Source organism: Mastigoproctus giganteus, chromosome 7 (genome assembly GCF_048544385.1).
Source record: "Mastigoproctus giganteus isolate SK-2022 chromosome 7, ASM4854438v1, whole genome shotgun sequence".
Lineage (NCBI taxonomy): Eukaryota > Metazoa > Arthropoda > Arachnida > Uropygi > Thelyphonidae > Mastigoproctus > Mastigoproctus giganteus.
The window spans coordinates 181,284,640-181,306,152 of record NC_143581.1 but is presented as its reverse complement, the minus strand read 5'-3'; the positions used below and the strand labels follow the sequence as shown (position 1 = coordinate 181,306,152).

The following is a 21,513-nucleotide window of genomic DNA, read 5'->3' as shown; positions in this document are numbered from 1 at the left end:
TGCTCCTTCCCACTTGGCTACGGAGGCGCAACCCTGTAGTCCCCTTTACGAAAGCAAAAGTCCTTCCCTTTAGCCTTGATGGTAGTTACATCTTTAAGTAATTCCCATATCAGTACACTGTGATCACTGTCACCTAGTGGTTCCTTTATCTGCAAATTCTTAATTCATGAATAATCACTGCTGATAATCAGATCAAGAGTATTACTCCCTCTGGCTGCCTCTCGAACATGCTGCTGTAGAAAACAGTCATCCAATAAATCCAAAACATCTTGCTAGTGTGCGAGTGATCAATCCACAAGTTCCAGTCAATATCTGGAAAGTTAAAATCCCCCATTATCAGACATTCTGATTTACTGGCCCACTATTTCTCTGCTGAATTGCTCCTTATACTCATCAGGCCTATAACACACACCCACTCTCATTTTTCCTTTCTCAGTGCTTATGTCACACCAAACAGACTCAACATTGCACTGTCCACTAACACCAATTGAATGCACTTCCTTAGACTTTCTTAACTAACAGCATAACCCCTCCACCCTTCCTGTACTGTCTATCCTTTCTGTACACACTGTACTCCCCAAATTCCAATTCTGGACTGCTTATATCTGTGTGACACCACGTCTGATATCCCAACACTATCTGCCTTTGATGTCTTGACTAGCACTTCGAACTCATCAAATTTATTAACTATACTCCTAGCATTGGTGTACATGCAAGTATACATGCATCTGTTTCTACTCTTAGTTACCCTAAACACAGTCCATGTATTTATTTGTTCCACTACGATTTCTGGAAATCTCCATTGCCTTGCTTTCCATGCTGCTGCTCATTCCAATAGAAGCAGTGCAAGAATCACTTTTGCCTCTGCCTGCAGCCACTGTTAACTTTTGAGTCTGTGTATTCCCCCAGGCTAGCAGTTTTCCGGCCCACCTAACACTGCCTCGATAGCATCAGCAAATATTTTTGTCCTGTATATTGATCATGTCTTTAATTTGATAATAAAAGATTTTTGAAAATTTGACTTTATTGAAAGACGTTTAGGGATGTGTGCTGGCACATGTTAGGAGTTAACACTACAGTTATAAGTTTGGTATTCTTTTTTTTATGCAAGGTAGTACTTTAAACCTTACTCAAAGTACGCTGGGTTAGGTCAACTTTTTAATCATATGACAAAGAAAGCCCATTACTACTAAAAGTAGTCAATTTCCTCTTTTAATACCCACGAAATTTAAAGAAACTTTTCAAGGTCACTACTATCTCTTCTTTCCCTCTTTAATTTCCCCAATAATGCCTGATGTTTTTGTTTTTCCACTGGCTCATATTTTTATGCCATTTCCCTATTAGGAAACATATTTATGAACAATGTTCCTGCTTGATCAGCTGAGCTCAGCTCAGAGAAGGATTATGCTCTAGGATAAATGCAAATTCAGCATGTATGTTACCATCACCATCCCTTTGAAACACTAAATCTAGTTTTGCATTTCTTTCTGCCCACTGCACATCACTCTTTTTTATTCGTTTACAAATGTCTGATTATATCACATTTCCTGCCACTTGAAACTGACAAATAATTTCTACTTATAGTACACAAAGCAGGCATGCTACTTTTTCCAGATTTTATGATGAACAGAAACATCATGGATATGTTTTTAATACATTTTCTTAAACACTACATTGTTTGTTGAATCGAATTTAGTTTTGTACCACACATGCAAAAAAATACTTAAAGATGAAATAACAAAATTTCGTGCACAAATTTTTTAAAATAAATGCTAAAATATTAACAATTTGTAGTTTAACTACTTTTCAATATATCAATATAAGCATACAAATCTGTAATAAAAAAAAAGAAGAAAAAAGGATATTTGTAATAATGAAAAGAGCATGCTGCTTACTTGTCATGGCAGCAAACCAACTACACCCACTATCGAACCAAATGTCCATGATGTCTTTACCTTGTTCATAGTTTACATTTTCAGGTAAGTTACTCTATAAGTTCAAAACTGTCATTTTGATATATAAAACATATTCAGTGAAAAAAGTTATAAGAATGAATCAAAGCAACATAAATACTGTACTAAACTGATCTTAAATAATAACGAAATCCATAGTAGTACAGAAGTAAAGGACTACGTATGAATATTCATGCTTTTAGAATTACTGCACCTTTTTTTAACTTTTCAATTTTGCCTTGCTAAATATATTTTGGGCAATTCCTGTTCTTTACCAAGACTAAAAATACTGATCTCTGGAGGTGGGGATGGGGAGATTCAAATGTAAAATGGCAAGGGAAAATATCACATATATTGTGGCATTGCAAACTAGTGGTTTTAATTTTTAATTTAACCAACTGAAAAAAATGACATCACTTTGTAAAAGCCTTACTTAACAGTATAAATACAGTAGTCTTAGTTATTTTTTTTTTTAAAGACAGATAAATGTGCTCCCTCATTACACATATTTCTCATTTAAGCTGAAAATTTCATGACGCAACATAAGCCTTGATCAATTTCTTGTGGAATCTTCTCTTTTAATTCAGAAATTTGAAGGAAAATCACAAAACACCCTTTCCTTCAGACATTCCACAATTCTACATGGTCTCAAGGAAATCCACACAAGAGAACTACATGACATACTGTTGCTGCCCTGAGGGTTACAGTATGGTACAGAATTACAAAATTCAGAATAGTAGGATTGTATTTTTGAGGAGCAGGATCAAACAGCAATCATTTATTGAAAACATTTTTCACAAAATGAACTCCAAGACAGCACAACAGCCCACACTGACCATCTGCCACTATGCAAGCCTTACATAATGTTTCATGAATGTGTTGTTTAAAGATTTGCCAGTATTGTATGGCAAATCTTTAAACCTCCCCACAACCTCAGTGAAAATTACATTTTCATGGTTGCCATTCAAATATTGTTGAATTAAAAAGAGAAGATTTCACAAGAAATCAGTGATTGATGAGAACTTATTGTCTAATGAAAATTTTTAGAGTTTGTTAGAAAGATATGTAACTAACAAGGGAAAGAACACATTTAATTGACTTAGTACTTAGTCTTTAAGAACTACAGCATTACTTATACTGTTAAATGGATTTTTTTTTTTTTTTTACAAAGTTATGTCAATTTCTTCAACATAGTAAACCAAAAAACCTAGTTTCAAGTGCTACCCATAAAATATACAGGGTATTTCAAAATTGCAAAAAACATGTGCTACCCATATTTTCAATTCTACAATTGGAAATAAGAAAAAAATTTTCTATAAACATGTCTCTACTATCTCTTATTAAAGTCTATTATTGAAATACCAAACCTCAATCATAAATTACAAAATCATGTAAAATGGCTGTGTAAAACAAGATTTAAAAACATGTCCAACACTGACATGAATACTGTTATTCTACTGCATAAAATCCATAGTTTATTCTATGCATATTGCCATAGAAGATGTTCTAGGAAATTACATTTTGGAAGTTGCTGAAACCATTAAGACTTAAACCAAAAGATATGCCAGGGAATTGTGGATTTTTCATGCTAAATACTACACTGAGCAAAATGGAGGTCACTTTGAACAGCTGCTTTAGATGATTTCCTTTTAGAAGTTTATTTCAGTTTTTTTTTTATGTTTTGTAATTATGATTAATATATAATATTGAAAAATAAATAAATGTTTTTCTTATACTAAGCTGTAGAATATGACTCTACATTTGTTCTGTGCAGGCTGAAACACACACATACGCACACAGTGTGAGTGGTACGTGTGCACTGGGTGCTTCAACTGTAAAAGGCCAAAACTAATAAATCCTAGGATTTATCCAATTTGCTTTAGTAAAAATCTGAAATTTGGACTTTTACCAAAGCAGATTGCTAAGAGTATGAATCTTTTCTATTATTTGACTGAAGTACTGCATATTAAGCTCAAAATAACATCTTAAACTTTACTTTGATTCTTTTAATGCTCTGAAACAGTAAACCCTAATATTTAAGTTTGCATTGGTAAAAAGGCAATTTGATAATCACATTTGCAAATTATTTTCAATCATGACTGAAGTAAATAAAAAAAGTGAATGAAGCAGAAAATTATCATTGCTTGCCTTTATGCACTATGTGGTCATCACTTTTTTGATTTTTAAAAAAGAGAGAGAGAGAGAGAGAGAGAGAGAGAGAGAGAGAGGGAGGGAAGGGGGGATATATATTCCTTATCCCTGAAAGATTGTTGGTAACAGTATGAAAAGGAAAGCAATGATAATTTCTTGGTTCATTCACTTTTTCAATTTTTAAACTAGAGCATGCTGAGAATATATCTATGCAAGACTGTCTGTATTACATATTCAATATATTCTGGATATTGAGAATATGTTACCCGGATAATCTTGCAGGAATAGTAGATATATATCCACTCCATGCCTTTGTTTTAAATTTGGAAAAGTGAATGAATCCCACTGATGCAGAACATTTTTGATATATCGGACTTTTACCAATTTACACTTTACTCAATGTCCAAACTTCAGGCTTTTACGGTAATATTCACACATATATATATATATATATATATATATATATATACAGTAAAACCCAGATAACAAGTTTTCCAAGGGATTGAAGGTTTAGGACGTCTTACATAAGAAAACTTCTTAGAAGGGAAAATGACCTAAGGGTACGAAATATTAATGAAAAGATACACATACATAAGTTAAAGATCATTTTTAAGTACTATTTCAGAATTTATAAATATTTTACTCTGCATATGGGAAACATTTTTAAACCAACCGAGGATTTCTAATTGCTTAACATTCTGTTCATTAAACTGATTACCAAGTTGAAATAATGAGCTCCTTTGGAGTTTCAACATACCTTAAAAGGTCACAATTACAATAAGATAGAGCAAAAATCCACTAAGTAATTCAGAACTGTTCACAACCATTAGAACTTAATGCTTAACGTGGTCTACGTACTGATTATGGATATTGATGAAAACAATTGCAACATGTCACTTCCGTAATATCAAAATGTTTATACTAAAAAAGGTTTTAGCACTGAAAGCCTCAAACTATTGGAAAATTCACTAATCGAACAAGTTAATGCGTAATATCATTTTAGTTCGTAGTAAACCACCGAAGTAGGTGAAATGGCATCATTTCTGTTATATCTTATATTTTATTGAATGCCTTCACAATGAGTTGCCCTGATATTGAACTACCTCAAATAAGAAACGCTTTGACAATGGATTCTCCAATAGGCATACAGGAATTTTGCTAGCAGAGACAAGAAGGTGATTATCCCTTTGTATAAGGCAATGGTCAGGCCATGCCTTGAGTACTGTATACAGTTCTGGAGGCCTCATTTTTGGAAAGATGTAGAGTTGCTTGAGCGAGTACAGAGAAGGGAAACAAGATTGGTGAAGGAAGGTTTAAATTTTGCAAATTGCAGCATCTGGAGACTAGGCACATGTGAGGTGATCTGAATGAGGTATATAAGGCTTTGAATGGGTTGAGCAGGCTCAATTCTGATGGAATTCTTCCTCTGGCTAGTTTCGATATTCTATTTCAAATTGAGGAAAGACAGTTAGGGAATAGATTGTGTAAGTTTGCCTTTAGCCAGCGGGTAGTTGATTGCTGGAACAGACTTCCATCTGTTGTTGTGGAAGTTGATAGCTTGCATAAATTCAAGGAGGAACTGGACAAATTTTTAGAGGGAATGGATGTGTGAAATCTTGTTTTTTTTTTTTTTTTTTTTTTTGGCTGACGATACATAAGCTTACTTTCTTGCATCACATGCCTCCTCTACCAGTAGTACTACTTCACCAATGGATTCTCGCAGAATACTAACACCCCACTGCCGCTGAGAATAAGTAACACGAATAAGTAATACTCTTATCCAATGGCGAAATGTTGCTTATTGAAGGTAGTGCAATATCAGGTCAACTCATTGTGAAGGCATCCAACTACAATATGTGATACGGAATATTGAAAACGATGCCATTTCACCAAATTCGGTGGTTTGCTATGAACTAAAATGATGCTTGTCACTAACTTGTTCAATTACCAAATGTTTATATTGTTTAATATTTTTTAATATTAAAAATAAATAATTTCTAAATTAAAAAAAAAAAAAATGTCTTAAGTGGGAAAACATCATTATAATAATACAATGTGTATTCTAAATCACAAACTTTTTACCCAGGAAACTTCTTACGTGGGAAAATAATAAATTACAACATATAGAGTTGAAATTGGGACTTAAGAAACCAAACCTAGTACAGGGAAAAACTTCTCATGAGGGAATTTCTTATCTGGGTTCGAGTGTATATTTCAATTTTGCTTGTTAACAGTGAGCAAATATCATATAAATAGAGTTCATATGTTGCACACCTTCGTATATTGCTTTAGAAGTTATGTACCAATAACAACTTGTTGGTGCACTGTCCCAGCCTATAAAGTCATTTGTACTTATAGCAGATGAAATTATGGTGTGTCTGTATGTATGTGTATATATATATATACACAGTGTCAAAAATATTGGTACAAACATTTAGGGGAGGTAGGTAACATATCTAAAGGAATGTGAATCGCATAGGAACCCATAACCGAAAATGTCACCGATATTCCCTGTCAGAGACTTGGTCATTTGGAATCTCCTCTCTTTCTATCTTCTGTGGCTTAAAATCTCTCTATCTCATTGTGTCAAATTCATCTGTTGTCTCCACCGTTCTTCCAACTCCACTAATCACTTGGAGCTCTTTGACTTCCTCTCTTTGCAACTTGACTTTCTTCAGTCCATTTTTCTAACTTTTCTAACAGTGAGGTAATTTTCTTTGGTGATTTTAATGTTCACAACTCCACATGGCTTCCATTTTCTAGTCACACTGACCCAGCTGGTCGAGATGCTGAGGCTTTTGCAATTACTAATGACCTTGCACAGATCGATCATTTACTTACAAGAATACCGGACAATCTTAGCCATACAGCCAACACGCTTGATCTTTTTCTCAAAAACAACCCTTCTAAGTACACGGTCAAAGTGAGTGGTCCTTTAGGCACCTCAGATCACAACTTGGTGATTGTCTCTTCTCCAAAGGAGCCTTTATCTAATGGCTATTCCTTGTGTTGTTTGGCATTACAACAATGCAAAATGGAATGACCTGCGAGATTTCTTTTCTTCTTTTCCTTGGTTGGATTACTGCTTCAAAACTTCTAATGGCAACGCTTCCTCAGCTCATGTCAGTGAAATTATTCTTGTAGGAATGGTATCCTTTATTCCACACTCCACTTTAAAATATCATCCTTCATTAGAAAACCAAGGTTTTCCAATTCTTCCAATGTTTCCAATTCTTTGGTTTCATTTTCTGCCTACACCAAAGCTCGCAACAATTGTAAAGCAGTTATTAATCAGTCCAAACTAGATTTTGAACAGGCTAAGAATAGAAAACTTGCTTCTTGCCCCAATGGTAGCACAACATTTTGGACTCTTGTCAAAGCTATTGGCCGCAACTTTTGCCCATCATTGCTTCCACCTCTGTCAAAACCAGATGGTTCTGTTATCACTTCAGCCAAAGATAAAGCTGACCTGCTAGCATCCCATTTTAATTCCAACTCCTGTTTTAATGATCTTTGTAAAACACCTCCCACCATTCCCAACACACTCCATTCCAAAGGATATTGGAAGAATTTTGACGAATCTTGATGCTTAGAAAGCTCCAGGTCCTGATGGTATTTCTCTACTTGTTCTCAAAACCTGTGCTCCTGAACTTACTCCTCTTCTTTGCCACCTTTTTTTCACTTTCTTATTCCAAAGGTGTTCTTCCTTCCGCTTGGAAATTTTCTCATATCCAGCTAGTTCCTAAAAAGGGTGACAAATCCCTCCCATCCAATTATCGTCCCATTGCAATTACTTCTACTCTTTCTAAAATAATGGAGAAATGAATTAACCGCCAACTCTTAAACTACCTAGAAACCTTCCGCCTGATCAACGATCGCCAGTATGAATTCCATCAGTGTCGATCCACTGGTGATATTCTGGCTTATGTTACCCATTTATGGACAAATCCAATGGAAAAGTTTGGTGAAACACAAGCAGTTGCTCTTGACATCTCAAAGGCTTTTGATCGTGTTTGGCATAAAGGTCTTCTAAACAAGTTTCCATCTTATGGTTTGCCAACTGTTTTTAGTAATTGGTCATCCAGTTTTCTCTCTGATCGCTCACTGAGGGTGATGGAAGATGGCTCTGTCTTCTAACTTCTCCACTAATGCCGGTGTACCCCAAGGTTCAGTTCTTACCCCCCTCTTATCCTCTTGTATGTTAATGACCTTCTATGGTTATTTACACCGATATTATATAATTAATGACCTTCTTCCATTGATTGGAAATCCTATCCATAGTTTTTCTGATGATAGCACATTGCATTCCACTTTCCATTTTGAGAAACCTTGCCCTGCCCAATCAGCTTCAACTTCTCGAATATCTGCTACCAATTCCTTAAATGCCGATCTCCAGGTAATTCTCCAGTGGGGCAAAGATAACTTAGTTGATTTCAATCCTTCTAAAACTCAGTCTTGTCTTATATCTCGCAAAAAGGATTCTTCTGCTCCTATGCTTACCTTTGATGGCACTCTGATTTCTAGGCAAGTTGATATATCTCTTTTGAGGATTACCCTGACTTCTAATCTCTCTTGGCACAAGCACATTACAAATATTGCTTACTCTGCATCTAAAAAAAACTTGGTTTTCTCTTTCGCTCTCAGCGTTACTTTTCTTCCAAACAGCTGTTTACTCTGTACAAATTGCAAATCCGCCGTAACATGGAATATTGTTTCCACATGTGGGGCGGTACTGCCAAAACCTCTCTCAAGCTTCTAGATTCCATTCAGAAGAGGGCAGTTAGGTTAATTAATGACTCCTCTCTAATAGAGGCTCTCCACTCACTGTATCATAGACAATGTTTCTGCTGCATGCCTTTTCTACAGATACTTCCATGGGCACTGTTCTTCTGAATTGGCTTCTATTATTCCAGCTCTCTCTTTCAAAACAGTCCGAACACATGCCGCCACCAGTCAACATCCATTTACTGTCCAACTTCAAACTCACAGAATCAACTTTTCATCTTCTTTGTTTATTCATTCAACTGCTGTTTTGTGGAACAACCTTCCTTTGTACGTATTTCCTGAAAATTACAGTCTACAGAAGTTCAAGTCTAATGTCAACAAATATCTTCTTTTCCCTTCTCAACCTCCAACCCAAGCACGGTACCAAGTACTATAGTTTCTAATACCTCTTGTGTTTGAGGTTGTCATAAAAAAAAAAAAAACCCTAGCAGTAGCTAGTTTAGATACTCTATTTCCCGGCTTCTTAACATAGTGTTTTCTGGGGGGAAGGGGGTGTTGCCATGGTTATTTTTAGTTGAAATTATCTTTGTAGGAGATTTCACCACAAAGATTTTCAACACTTATTTACTTCAAATTGGCATGTAGCTACACTGCAATATTCTACTAGTGGTTGTTCATGTTCTCAGTTGCTTGTCTTTGTGAAATATATTCATTCAGATTACATCAAAGGAGAGTTCCTGTTTTGTAGTGCACTTGAAACTACTACAAAAGGTGACGACTGGGCTAGCCGAGTGGGTAAAGTACCTGCCTGGCAACCCAAAGGTTGCGGGTTCGATTCCCGCCTCGGGCTTGGATCAAAGTACTGCAAAAACCTTGGGAGGTGCAATATGGCCACAGAAGCCGATGCGCCAACAACTACCAAATCAAAAAAAAAAAAAAAAAAAAAAAAAACTACAAAAGGTGAAGATATTATGGAGAAGACAAATACAGTCAGTCGTATAACATGATTGTTGTGTTCCTAGAAACCCTCGTGCAATGAAGTAAATTATTTGAAGTAAATAAGTGTTGAAAATCCTTGGCAAAGGATGCAAAGAAAAACAGAAAAGAGTTCTTTACATATTTAAACTCAAGAAGGAAAGAGATGAATCAGATTGGTCCACTGGATATTGATGGTTCAACAGTTGAGGATCCTGCTCAGGTAGCTAACAATCTAAACGAGTATTTTGCATCTACATTCACGCATGAGGAGTTATTCAGGAAGGAGAATGATGTAGGTAAAGTAAACATTGGCAGTGAGGTGGATGATTTTGTAATAACTGAGAGGAAAGAGGAGGAGAGATTGTTGAGGATAAACATAAAAAAAAGGACCTGGGGTGGATGGGATCTATCCAGTTATATTAAAGGAGGCAGCAAAGGAAGTAAGCAAACCCCTAGCCATAATTATGAGAGCTTCTTTGGACTCAGGGGAGGTACCCATAGACTGGAAATGTGCAAATGTAAACCCAATTCACAAAGGAGGATCAAAGGCTGACACAAGTAATTATAGACCTGTTAGTTTAACTTCTGTTCCAGGTAAATTAATGGAGGCACTGGTTAAAGAAGCACGGCAGGATCATCTAGACAAGAATTCAGTTATAGCTCAGACGCAGCATGGTTTTGTTAAGGGCAGGTCTTGCCTGACCAATTTGATTGGATACTATGATGTAGTCACAAAAGAACTGGATGCAGGGAATAACTTTGATATTATATATTTGGATCTTAGGAAGGCTTTTGATACTGTTGCACATGGAAGACTGCTGCACAAATTGGAGCAGTGTGGCATTGGAGGCAAATTGCTGCTATGGATAAGGGGATGGTTGAGTGGCAGAAGACAGAGAGTGGTAATCAATGGACACTGCTCAACGTGGACTAATGTTATTAGTGGAGTTCCTCAGGGTTCAGTGTTGGATCCGTTGTTGTTTTCGGTGTTTATGAATGATATTGATGATGGGATATCAAGTTTAATGTCCAAGTTTGCAGATGATACAAAGGTTGGCAGGGTTGTTAAGGACACTACTGATGCTATGCTGCTGCAACAGGATCTGGAAAGGTTGAACAGATGGGCTGAGAGGTGGCATATGAAGTTTAACATTGACAAATGTAAAGTACTACATATGGGAAACAGTAACCCCAGAGCAACGTATCACCTCTGCGGTACTACACTGACAGTGGTGGAGAATGAAAAGGACCTGGGGGTGATTGTGCAGGCAGATATGAAGTTCTCTGAGCAGTGCAGACGAGCTGCAAGAGTAGCTCATGGTGTCTTGTCAATGATATACAGGAATTTTTCTAGCAGGGATAAGGAGGTGATTATTCCCTTAATGGTTAGGCCACATCTTGAGTACTGTATACAGGTCTGGAGGCCTCATTTCAAGAAGGATGTAGAGCTGCTGGAACGGGTACAGAGAAGGGCAACAAGATTAGTGAATGGAACAAAGGGTTGCTCTTACGAAGAAAGGCTTAAGTTTTGCAAATTACAGAGTCTGGAGACTAGGCACCGGCGAGGTGATCTGATAGAGGTGTATAAGGCTTTGAATGGTTTGAGCATGCTCAATGCCAATGGGATTCTTCATCTTGCTCAGAATAATACCTCAGAGGGCATAAATTCAAATTGAGGAAGGACGGATGTCGGATAGATGTGCGGAAATTTGCCTTTGGCCAGCGGGTGGTTGGTTGGTGGAACCGACTTCCATCACTTGTTGTTGAAGTTGATAGCCTAAACAAATTTAAAGCTCAACTTGACAGGTATTTCGAACGAACGGAGGGGTGAAATGGGAGTGGTATGTGTTTTTTTTTTTTTTTTTTTTTGGCTGATGCTGAATAAGCTTGCTTTCTTGCATCATATGCCTATGCTAATGCAAAATCATGCAATATAAACATCAGGCCCTATGGGAAAAATAGGGTTAGGTGTCGATCACCCAAGATTGGACACACATTTGTAACCAAAATATTACCAAACACAATAAATAATCATAATAAAACACATACACAGTTGAAAAATGTAAAATTAATAATTTAATAATTTAAATTCTTACCTTAAAAGTAAATGAAGACAGCTTGAGGGAAAGGGCTTGAGAAAGGGTTGAAGCAGCAGAATTTAGGGAAAGTGGCGGCAGGTTGTCATCATTATCGGAACTGAGAGGTGGAGGAGATGGCCGATGAGGACTTTGGACGAAATGTAGTCACACCAGAACTACAGGGCTGTGGCTCATTTTCTGTCTCTTTCTTCGGTGTTTTCATAAAAAAGATATCTAGTTTCTTTTGTTTTGCAATCATACTTCTTTCACAAAGCAGCTGCTTATATGGCTCCAAAGCAGATCGAATTGTATGAACTGCTCTTCTGCTTTTTTCTGCATTATAATCGTTATCTTCTAGCCATTGCATACTTTTCTGAAATGAATTTAAAACTGAAGATAACTCTGAAGTAGAAAGCAGATTAATGGTGGTGTTCAGGCATTCGACTTTGTTGTCTTCCTTATCTTGCACCTGCCCTCCAGCAACAAGTTGTTGCAGTTCTTCAGTTGAAAGTTCTTCTTCATGAGACTGAAGCAACTCTTCTAAATCTTCTTCCTCCAATTCCTCAAAGCCAACCTGCTTTGTGAGGGCAACACAATGTGCTTTTCATTTAGGAAGCTCGTTTACAGGATCAAAGCCTTTAAAATCACATATAAAATCTGGTAATAGAGGCCACCAAACACCACGTAAGCATTCTTTGTCACTTCGTTCCAAGCCTGCACAATTATGTAAATTGCATTCTTGATGTTGAATCGCTTCCAGAAGTTTTTAACTGTTGGTGCATTTTTGCCTTCTGTTTCTGCTATCAGCATCTTAAATGTGCATCTTGTGCAATAGTGCTTAAAAGCAGCAATTACTCCTTGGTCAAGAGTGGCTGGATAAGAGATATTGTGTTAGGTGGTAAAAGCAGGATTTTGATGTTTGGTGACAGTTTAGCAAGGGTTGGAGGGTGACTTGGTACACTGTCCAAAATAATCAAAATTTTAAAATCCAACTTTTTCTTTTTGCAGTAGCTTTGAAACACATCCTCAAACACACGTAGTAGAAGGTCAGTGAAGATCTGCCCTGTCATCCACCCTCTTCTGCTGTTCCTAAAGTAAACACCCGGTGTAGTCTTTACGATCCCTTTTAATGCTCATGGATTGACTGCATGATAAACAACAACAGGCTTCAGTTTCAAGTCGCCACTTGCATTTGCTCCTAACATAATGGTCAACCTATCCTTAGCAACCTTGAAGCCTGGAACTCGTGCTTCCTCTCTTGAGATATGTTCGTGATTGCATTTTTTTCCAATACAGTCCGGTTTCAAAGTTGAAAATTTGGTCCAGTGTATAGTCCTCTTCCTCAATTAGTTTTTTCAGTATTGGTGGAAATGTCTTTGCTGCTGCTTCATCTGCACTCGCAGCTTCACCTGATAATTTCACATAATGGAAAGCGTGACGTTTCCTGAAATTATTGAACCAGCCACTACTAGCAGTAAAGGGAGGCACTTCTTGAGGGTTTTCAGCTTTATTTCTGAGATCTTCAAGTATTGCCAATGCCTTTGCTTTTATCGTAAGCAAACTTGTTCCTGATCTCTTCTTTGTTTGATCTTCTATCCAAACAGATAAAAGACGTTCCATCTCTTCCAATTCTTTGTGTCTTTTTCTAACTGATTTTGTTACACTTTGTGTTGTTCCTGCTATGAAAGTTTCTTTTATTTTTTCTGCATTCTTTCTAATTGTTCTCAGCGTTCCCTCATTTAGGCCTGTAGCACGCACAATATCACATATTTATTGCTTTTCTTTTTCTCTCTGAAGTATTTTCACACTTTTTTCAAGTATTTTACTCATTTTTTTGACAATAGAGCACAATTATAAAATGAACAAAAATGAGGAGGCAAGCTTGATATACATAAAAGCACAGCGAACAAGTAGCAACTGAATAAACAACGCAGCGCCTGTGTAGAAACTGAATAAACAATGCAGTAAAGACGGAAACACACTATTCTCACATATTAATTGCTTAATGTTTACTAAAGCAGATTTCTGGAGGTCACTACCATAAAACAATAAAAACAATTTGCAGTTTCTGGTTTATTGGCAGTTCCTGCTAGTGGAGTCTGTTATAAACAGGTAGTAAGAGTCAATCTAATTACATTTGCTATAATACCAATAGCTGGAATTCTGTGGATTTTTACATTATTATGTTAAATGTGTTTCCCCTTCCACGAAATCATAAAAACAAATAAATTTTCACGATCTTCTCTTCATTCCTACTGTGTTGTGTTGTGTTCAGTTGGGATGATTCTCCTGCGTTCGACTACCATTTCTTGTAAACACAAAGGTGAATCGTGCATAAGCAAATTACATTCGTGTTATATGCGACATTATTCCCCTATTTATAAATCGTGTATGATCGAATTCGTGTAGTGCAAACATGTGTTATGCAAGGACTGACTGTACCTTTATTTGAAACTGGAGGAGTACAGTGGAAAAAAGTCTGTGGGGTTTCTACAAATGGAGCACCAGCTATGCTAGGGTCAAAGTTGGGCTTTCAGACAAAAATGAAAGAACTTGCTCCCCAAGCACAGGGCATTCAATGCATGATTCACCGTGTGTTCTTGCCAGTAAGACTCTTCCAGATCCTCTGCAAGTAGTACTTGATTCTCTGATCAAAATTGAGAATTACATCAAATCTGGAGCCCTCAACACCCGACTGTTTAAAGAACTCTGTAAAGACATGAATTCCGATCACAAGGTTCTTCTTTTCTACACTGCTGTATGCTGGTTGTCAAAAAGAAATGTTGTCAATCGTGTCTTTGAGTCAAAATATGAAATCAAGTTGTTCCTGGAAGTGCAAGGGAAACATGACCTTGTGGCATACATGAAGCTTGGAAGAAAAGAGTTGCTTACTTAGCAGACGTATCAGACCAGCTAAATAAGCTGAACCTGAAACTTCAAGGAATGGAAACACACATTTGGCATCCATTATTGTCTAATGGTAAACAGGGGCCCCAAAGTGCACCGGGAAAACACTCCTACACCATTAAACTGCTATCACTAGCTTGCACTGATGACACAGGGCATGATGGGAACATGGATCCATGCTGTGTTTGACGTATTTAGGTTCTTCCGTTAGTGTGAAACAGCAGGAACCAAGATAATTCATCAGACCAGACATTTTTCCAATCCTCCACAGTCCAAGTTTTGGTGTTACTGAGCCCACCAAAACTATATCTTTTTTTTTTTTTTTTTTTTGCTGACAGGAGTGAAGCTTAGTTCAGCTGTTGGCGGCAATATGAGTTGTACATATTGAAATACCTCTCTGGCTACCAATGTTGTACTAGATTATTTTTGACTGACTGTGGCCTTTATATTACCCTGAACAAGTGTTCAGCATCTGTACTTGTTAACGGGAGAGACTGCTTCTACAGGGATGGGATACACTCAAATAGAAAGGGTGCAAGAATGTTTGCTGATGCTATCGAGGCAGTGTTAGGTGGGTCGGAAAACTGCTAGATTGGGGGGGGGGGATACAAGGACCAATAGATTAACAGTAGCCACTGGCAGTGGTGAAAGTGATTCTTGCACTGCTTCTACTGGAATGAGCAGCAGCCTGAAAAATAAGATGCACGATATTTCAGAGACTGCTAGGAGTCAATGGGGTACGAGTCAACATGGGTTATGTTAGGGTAGCTAAGAAGAACAACAGGTGCATGTATATTTGCATGTACACCAATGCTAGGAGTTTGGTAAATAAATTTGATGAATTTGAGGTATTGCTCAAAGCATCAAAGGCAGATATTGTTGGGATATCAGAGACGTGGTGTCACACAGATATAAGTAATGCAGAACTGGAATTTTGGGAGTACAACGTCTACAGAAAGGATAAACAGGATAGGAAGGGAGGAGGGGTTATGCTATTAGTTAAGAAACACATAAAATCCAAGGAAGTGAAGCCTGTCTACATTGCTGGACAGTGCAGTGTCGAGTCAGTTTGGTGTGACATAAGCATTGGGAGATCAAAATTGAGAGTAGGAGTGTGCTATAGGCCTAATGACTCTGATGAGTATAATAAGAAACTGTAAATGGAAATAGAGTGGGCCAGTAAATCAGAGTCTTATAATGGGGGATTTTAATTTCCCAGATATTGACTGGAATTTGTGGGTTCGTCACTCCTACACTAGCAAAGCTTTTGTGGATTTATTGGATGATTGTTTTTTACATCAGCATGTTCGGGAGTCAACTAGAGGGAACAATACTCTTGATTTGATTATCAGTAGTGATTCTTCATGCATTAAGAAATTGCAGATACAGGAACCACTAGGTGGCAGTGATCACATTGTGCTGAAGTGGGATTTACTCAAGGAGGTAACTACCATCAGGGGTAAAGGGAAGGGTTATTGCTTTTGTAAAGGTGACTACGATGGTCTGAGATAGTATTTTAATTCTATACAGTGGGACCAACTGATGATGTTACCAACAGCAAACTCAAAATGGGAAGCATTCAAAGTAATTATTTTGGAAGCTACTAGGCTTTGCATACCAACTAAGAAATATATTGTTCAAGGTTCAAGCCTAAATGGATGTCAGATGAACTAATGAGACATATGGCAGAGAAGAAAAATGCATGGGATATATATAAATTAACACGTGATACAGAAGCTTATGATAGATATAAGTTGATCTGTAACCAAAGTTACAAAGGAGGTTAGGCAGGCGAAGGCAGATTACGAGAAATCTTTGGAAAGGGATGCAAAGAAAAACAGCAAGGAGTTCTTTACTTATGTAAACACTAGAAGGAAGGGGATGAATCAGATTGGTCAACTTGATATCGATGGTTCAACTGTTCATGATCCTGCTCAGCTAGCTAACAAATTAATCAATATTTTGCATCTACATTCACACATGAGGATTTATACAGGAAGGGGAATGCCATAGATGAAGTAAACACTGGCAGTGAGCTAGATGATCTTGTAATAATTGAGAGTAAAGTGGATGAGAAATTGTTGAAGATAAATACAAGAAAGGCACCTGGGCTGGATGGGATCTATCCAGTTATATTAAAGGAGGCAGAAAAGGAAGTAAGCAATCCGTTAGCCATAATTATGAGGGCTTCCTTGGACTCAGGGGAAGTACCCACAGACTGGAGATGTGCAAATGTAACCCTAATTCGCAAAGGAGAATCAAAGGCTGACAAAAGTAATTATAGACCTGTGAGTTTAACTTCTGTTCCAGGAAAATTGATGGAAGCACTGGTTAAAGAAGAACTGCAGGATCATCTTGACAAGAATTCAGTTATAGCTCAGACACAGCATGGTTTTGATAAGGGAAAGTCTTGCCTGACCAATTTGATTGGATACTATGATGTAGTCACAAAAGAATTGGATGCAGGAAGACTGCTGCACAAATTGGAGCAGTGTGGCATTGGTGGAAAATTGTTGCTATGGATAAAGGGATGGTTGAGTGGCAGAAGACAGAGAGTAGTAATTAATGAACACTGCTCATCATGGACTAATGTTATTAGTGCAGTCCCTCAGGGTTCATTGTTGGGTCCATTTTTGTTTTCTGTATTTATAAATAATATTGATGATGGTATATCAAGCTTAATGTCCAAGACTGCAGACGACACAAAGGTTGGCAGGGTTGTTAAGGACGCTACTGACGCTATGTTGCTGCAACACGATTTGGAAAGGTTGAGCAGATGGGCTGAGAGGTGGGAAATGAAGTTTAACATTGACAAATGTAAAGTACTACATATGGGAAACAGCAACCCCAGAGCAACGTATCAACTCTGTGGTACTACACTGACAGTGGTAGAGTATGAAAAGGACCTGGGGGTAATTGTGCAGGCAGATATGAAGTTCTCTGAAGAGTGCAGACGGGCTGCAAGAGTAGCTCATGGTGTCTTATAAATGATATACAGGAATTTTTCTAGCAGGGATAGGGAGATGATTATTCTCTTGTATAAGGCAATGGTCAGGCCACACCTTGAGTACTGTATACAGGTCTGGAGGCCTCATTTAAAGAAGGATGTATAGCTGCTGGAACGAGTACAGAGAAGGGCAACAAGGTTAGTGAACGGAACGAAGGGTTGCTCTTACGAAGAGGGGCTTATGTTTTGCAAATTACAGTGTCTGGAGACTAGGCACTGGCAAAGTGATCTGATAGAGGTGTACAAAGCCTTGAATGGTTTGAGAATGCTCAATGCTGATGGGATACTGCCTCTTGCTCAGAATAATCACCTGAGAGGGCATAAATTCAAATTGAGGAAAGACAGATGTAGGATAGATGTGCGGAAATTTGCCTTTAGCCAGTGGGTAGTTGGTTGGTGGAACAGACTTCCATCCCTCGTTGTGGAAGTTGATAGCCTAAATAAATTTAAGACTCAGCTAGACAGGTATTTCGAACGAATGGAGGGGTGAAGTGGAAGGGTTTTTTTTTTTTTTTTTTTTGGCTGATGCTGCATAAGCTTGCTTTCTTGCATCATATGCCTCTACTAACGCTAAGTCAGAGAGTCTTATAATGGGGGATTTTAATTTCCCAGATATTGACTGGAATTTGTGGGTTGGTCACTCATACACTAGCAAGGCTTTTCTGGATTTATTGGATGATTGTTTTCTGCATCAGCATGTTCGGGAGGCAACTAGAGGGAGTAATACTCTTGATGTGATTATCAGTAGTGATTCTTCTTGCATTACGAATCTGCAGATAAAGGAAGCACTAGGTGGCAGGGAAGGGTTATAGCTTTCGTAAAGGCGACTACGATGGACTGAGACAGTAGTTAAATTCTATACAGTAGGACCAACTGATGATGTTACCAACAGCAAATTCAAAATGGGAAGCATTCAAAGAACTTATCTTGAAAGTTACTATGCTTTTCATACCAACTAAGCAATATTGTTCAAGGTTTAGGCCTAAATGAATGTCAGATGAACTAATAAGACATATGGCAGAGAAGAAAATGTATGGAATACATATAAATTAATGGGTGACATGGAAGCCTATGATAGATATAAGCTGGTCTGTAACCAAGTCACAAAGGAGATTAGGCAGGCAAAGGCTGCAAAGAAAAACAGAAAAAGTTCTTTACCTATGCAAACTTTAGAAGGAAAGGAATGAATCAGATTGGTCTACTGGATATTGATGGTTCAACAAATGAGGATCCTGCTCAGGTGACTGACAAACTAAACGAGTATTTTGCATCTACATTCACACATGAGGAGTTATTCAGGAAGGGGAATATCTGAGGTGAAGTAAACTCTGGCAGTGAGCTAGATGATTCTGTAATAACTGAGAGGAAAGTGGAGGATAAACATAAAAAAGGCACCCGGGGTGGATGGGATCTATCCAGTTATATTAAAGGAGGCAGCAAAGGAAATAAGCGAACTCTTAGCCATAATTATGAGAGCTTCTTTGGACTCAGTGGAGGTTCCCATAGACAAGAGATGTGCAAATGTGACTCCAATTCACAAAGAAGGATCAAAGGCTGACACAAGTAATTATAGCCCTGTGAGTTTAACTTCTGTTCCAGGAAAATTAAAGAAGGCACTGGTTAAAGAAGCACTGCAGGAGCATCTAGATAAGACTTCAGTTATAGCTCGGACACAGCATGGTTTTGTTAAGGGCAGGTCTTGTCTGACCAATTTGATTGGATACTATGATGCAGTCACAAAAGAACTGGATGCAGGGAATAACTTTGATATTATATACTTGGATCTTAGAAAGGCATTTGATACTGTTGCACATGGAAGATTGCTGCATTGGAGGCAAATTGCTGCTATGGATAAAGGGATGGTTGAGTGGGAGAAGACAGAGAGTGGTAATCAATGGACACTGCTCTTCGTGGACTAATGTTATTAGTGGAGTCCCTCAGAGTTCAGTGTTGAGTCCATTGTTGTTTTCTGTATTTATAAATGATATTGATGATGGTATATCAGGCTTAATGTCCATGTTTGCAGACGATAGAAAGGTTGGCAGGATTGTTAATGACACTAATGACAGTATGCTGCTGCAACAGGTTCTAGAAAAGTTGAGCAGATGAGCTGAGATGTGGCAAATGAAGTTTAACAGTGACAAATGTAAAGTACTACATTAGCATTAGTAGAGGCATTTGATGCAAGTAAGCAAGTTTATGCAGCATCAGCCAAAAAAATATATAAATAAATAAAATAAAAAATAACCACTTCCACTTCACCCCTCTGTTCGTTCGAAATACCTGTCCAGCTGAGCCTTAAACTTATTTAGGCTATCAACTTCCACGACAAGGGATGGAAGTCTGTTCCACCAACCACACCACCCGCTGGTTAAAGGCAAATTTCCGCACGTCTATCCTACATCTGTCTTTCCTCAATTTGAATTTATGCCCTCTCAGGTGATTATTCTGAGCAAGGGGAAGAATCCCACCAGCATTGAGCATGCTCAAACCATTCAAGGCTTTATACACCTCTATCAGATCACCTCGCTGGTGCCTAGTCTCCAGACACTGTAATTTGCAAAACTTAAGCCTTTCTTCATAAGAGCACCCCTTTGTTCCATTCACTAATGTTGTTGCCCTTCTCTGTACTCGTTCCAGCAGCTCTACATCCTTCTTGAAATGAGGCCTCCAGGCCTGTATACAGTACTCAAGGTGTGGTCTGACCATTGCCTTATACAAGGGAATAATCACCTCCTTATCCCTGCTAGAAAATTCCTATATATCATGATGAATTTGAGGTTTTGCTCAAAACATCAAAGGCAGATATTGTTGGGATATCAGAGACGTGGTGTCACACAGATATAAGGGATGCAGAACTGCAATTTGGGGAGTACAACGTCTACAGAAAGGACAGACAGGATAGGAAGGGGGGGAGGGGTTATGCTATTAGTTAAGAAACACATAAAAACCAAGGAAGTGAAGCCAGTCGACATCGCCGGACAGTGCAGTGTTGAGTCAGTTTGGTGTAACATAAGCATTGGGAGATCAAAATTGAGAGTAGGAGTGTGCTATAGGCCTAATGACTCTGATGAGTATAATAAGGAACTGTACAGGGAAATAGAGTGGGCCAGTAAATCAGAGAGTCTTATAATGGGAGATTTTAATTTCCCAGATATTGACTGGAATTTGGGGCTGGTTACTCACACACTAGCAGGGCTTTTGTGGATTTATTGGATGATTGTTTTCTACATCAGCATGTTTGGGAGGCAACTAGAGGGAGTAATACTCTTGATTTGATTATCAGCAGTGATTCTTCATGCATTACGAATCTGCAGATAAATGAACCATTAGGTGGCAGTGATCACAGTGTGCTGAAGTGGGATTTACTCAAAGAGGTAACTACCATTAGGGGTAAAGGGAAGGGTTATTGCTTCCGTAAAGGCGACTACGATGGACTGAGACAGTATTTAAATTCTATACAGTGGGACCAACTGATGATGTTACCAACAGCAAATTCAAAATGGGAAGCATTCAAAGAACTTATCTTGGAAGCTACTAGGCTTTACATAACAACTAAGAAATACTGTTCAAGGTTTAGGCCAAAATGGATGTCAGATGAACTAATGAGGCATATGGCAGAGAAGAAAAATGCATGGGATACTTACAAATTAACACATGACACAGAAGCCTATGATAGATACAAGTTGATATGCAACCAAGTTACAAAGGAGGT

General features: G+C 38.0%; 1 protein-coding gene across 1 annotated transcript in view; it reads right to left on the bottom strand.

The window, feature by feature from the left end:
* The window catches only part of IleRS-m (Isoleucyl-tRNA synthetase, mitochondrial), a 403,472-nt gene that overhangs the window by 98,386 nt on the left and 283,573 nt on the right, over positions 1-21,513 (bottom strand). The window contains exon 14 of the mRNA XM_090378489.1: positions 1,896-1,989. Coding sequence (XP_090234615.1) covers positions 1,896-1,989 — 94 coding nt within the window. The remainder of the gene's footprint in view (positions 1-1,895; positions 1,990-21,513) is intronic.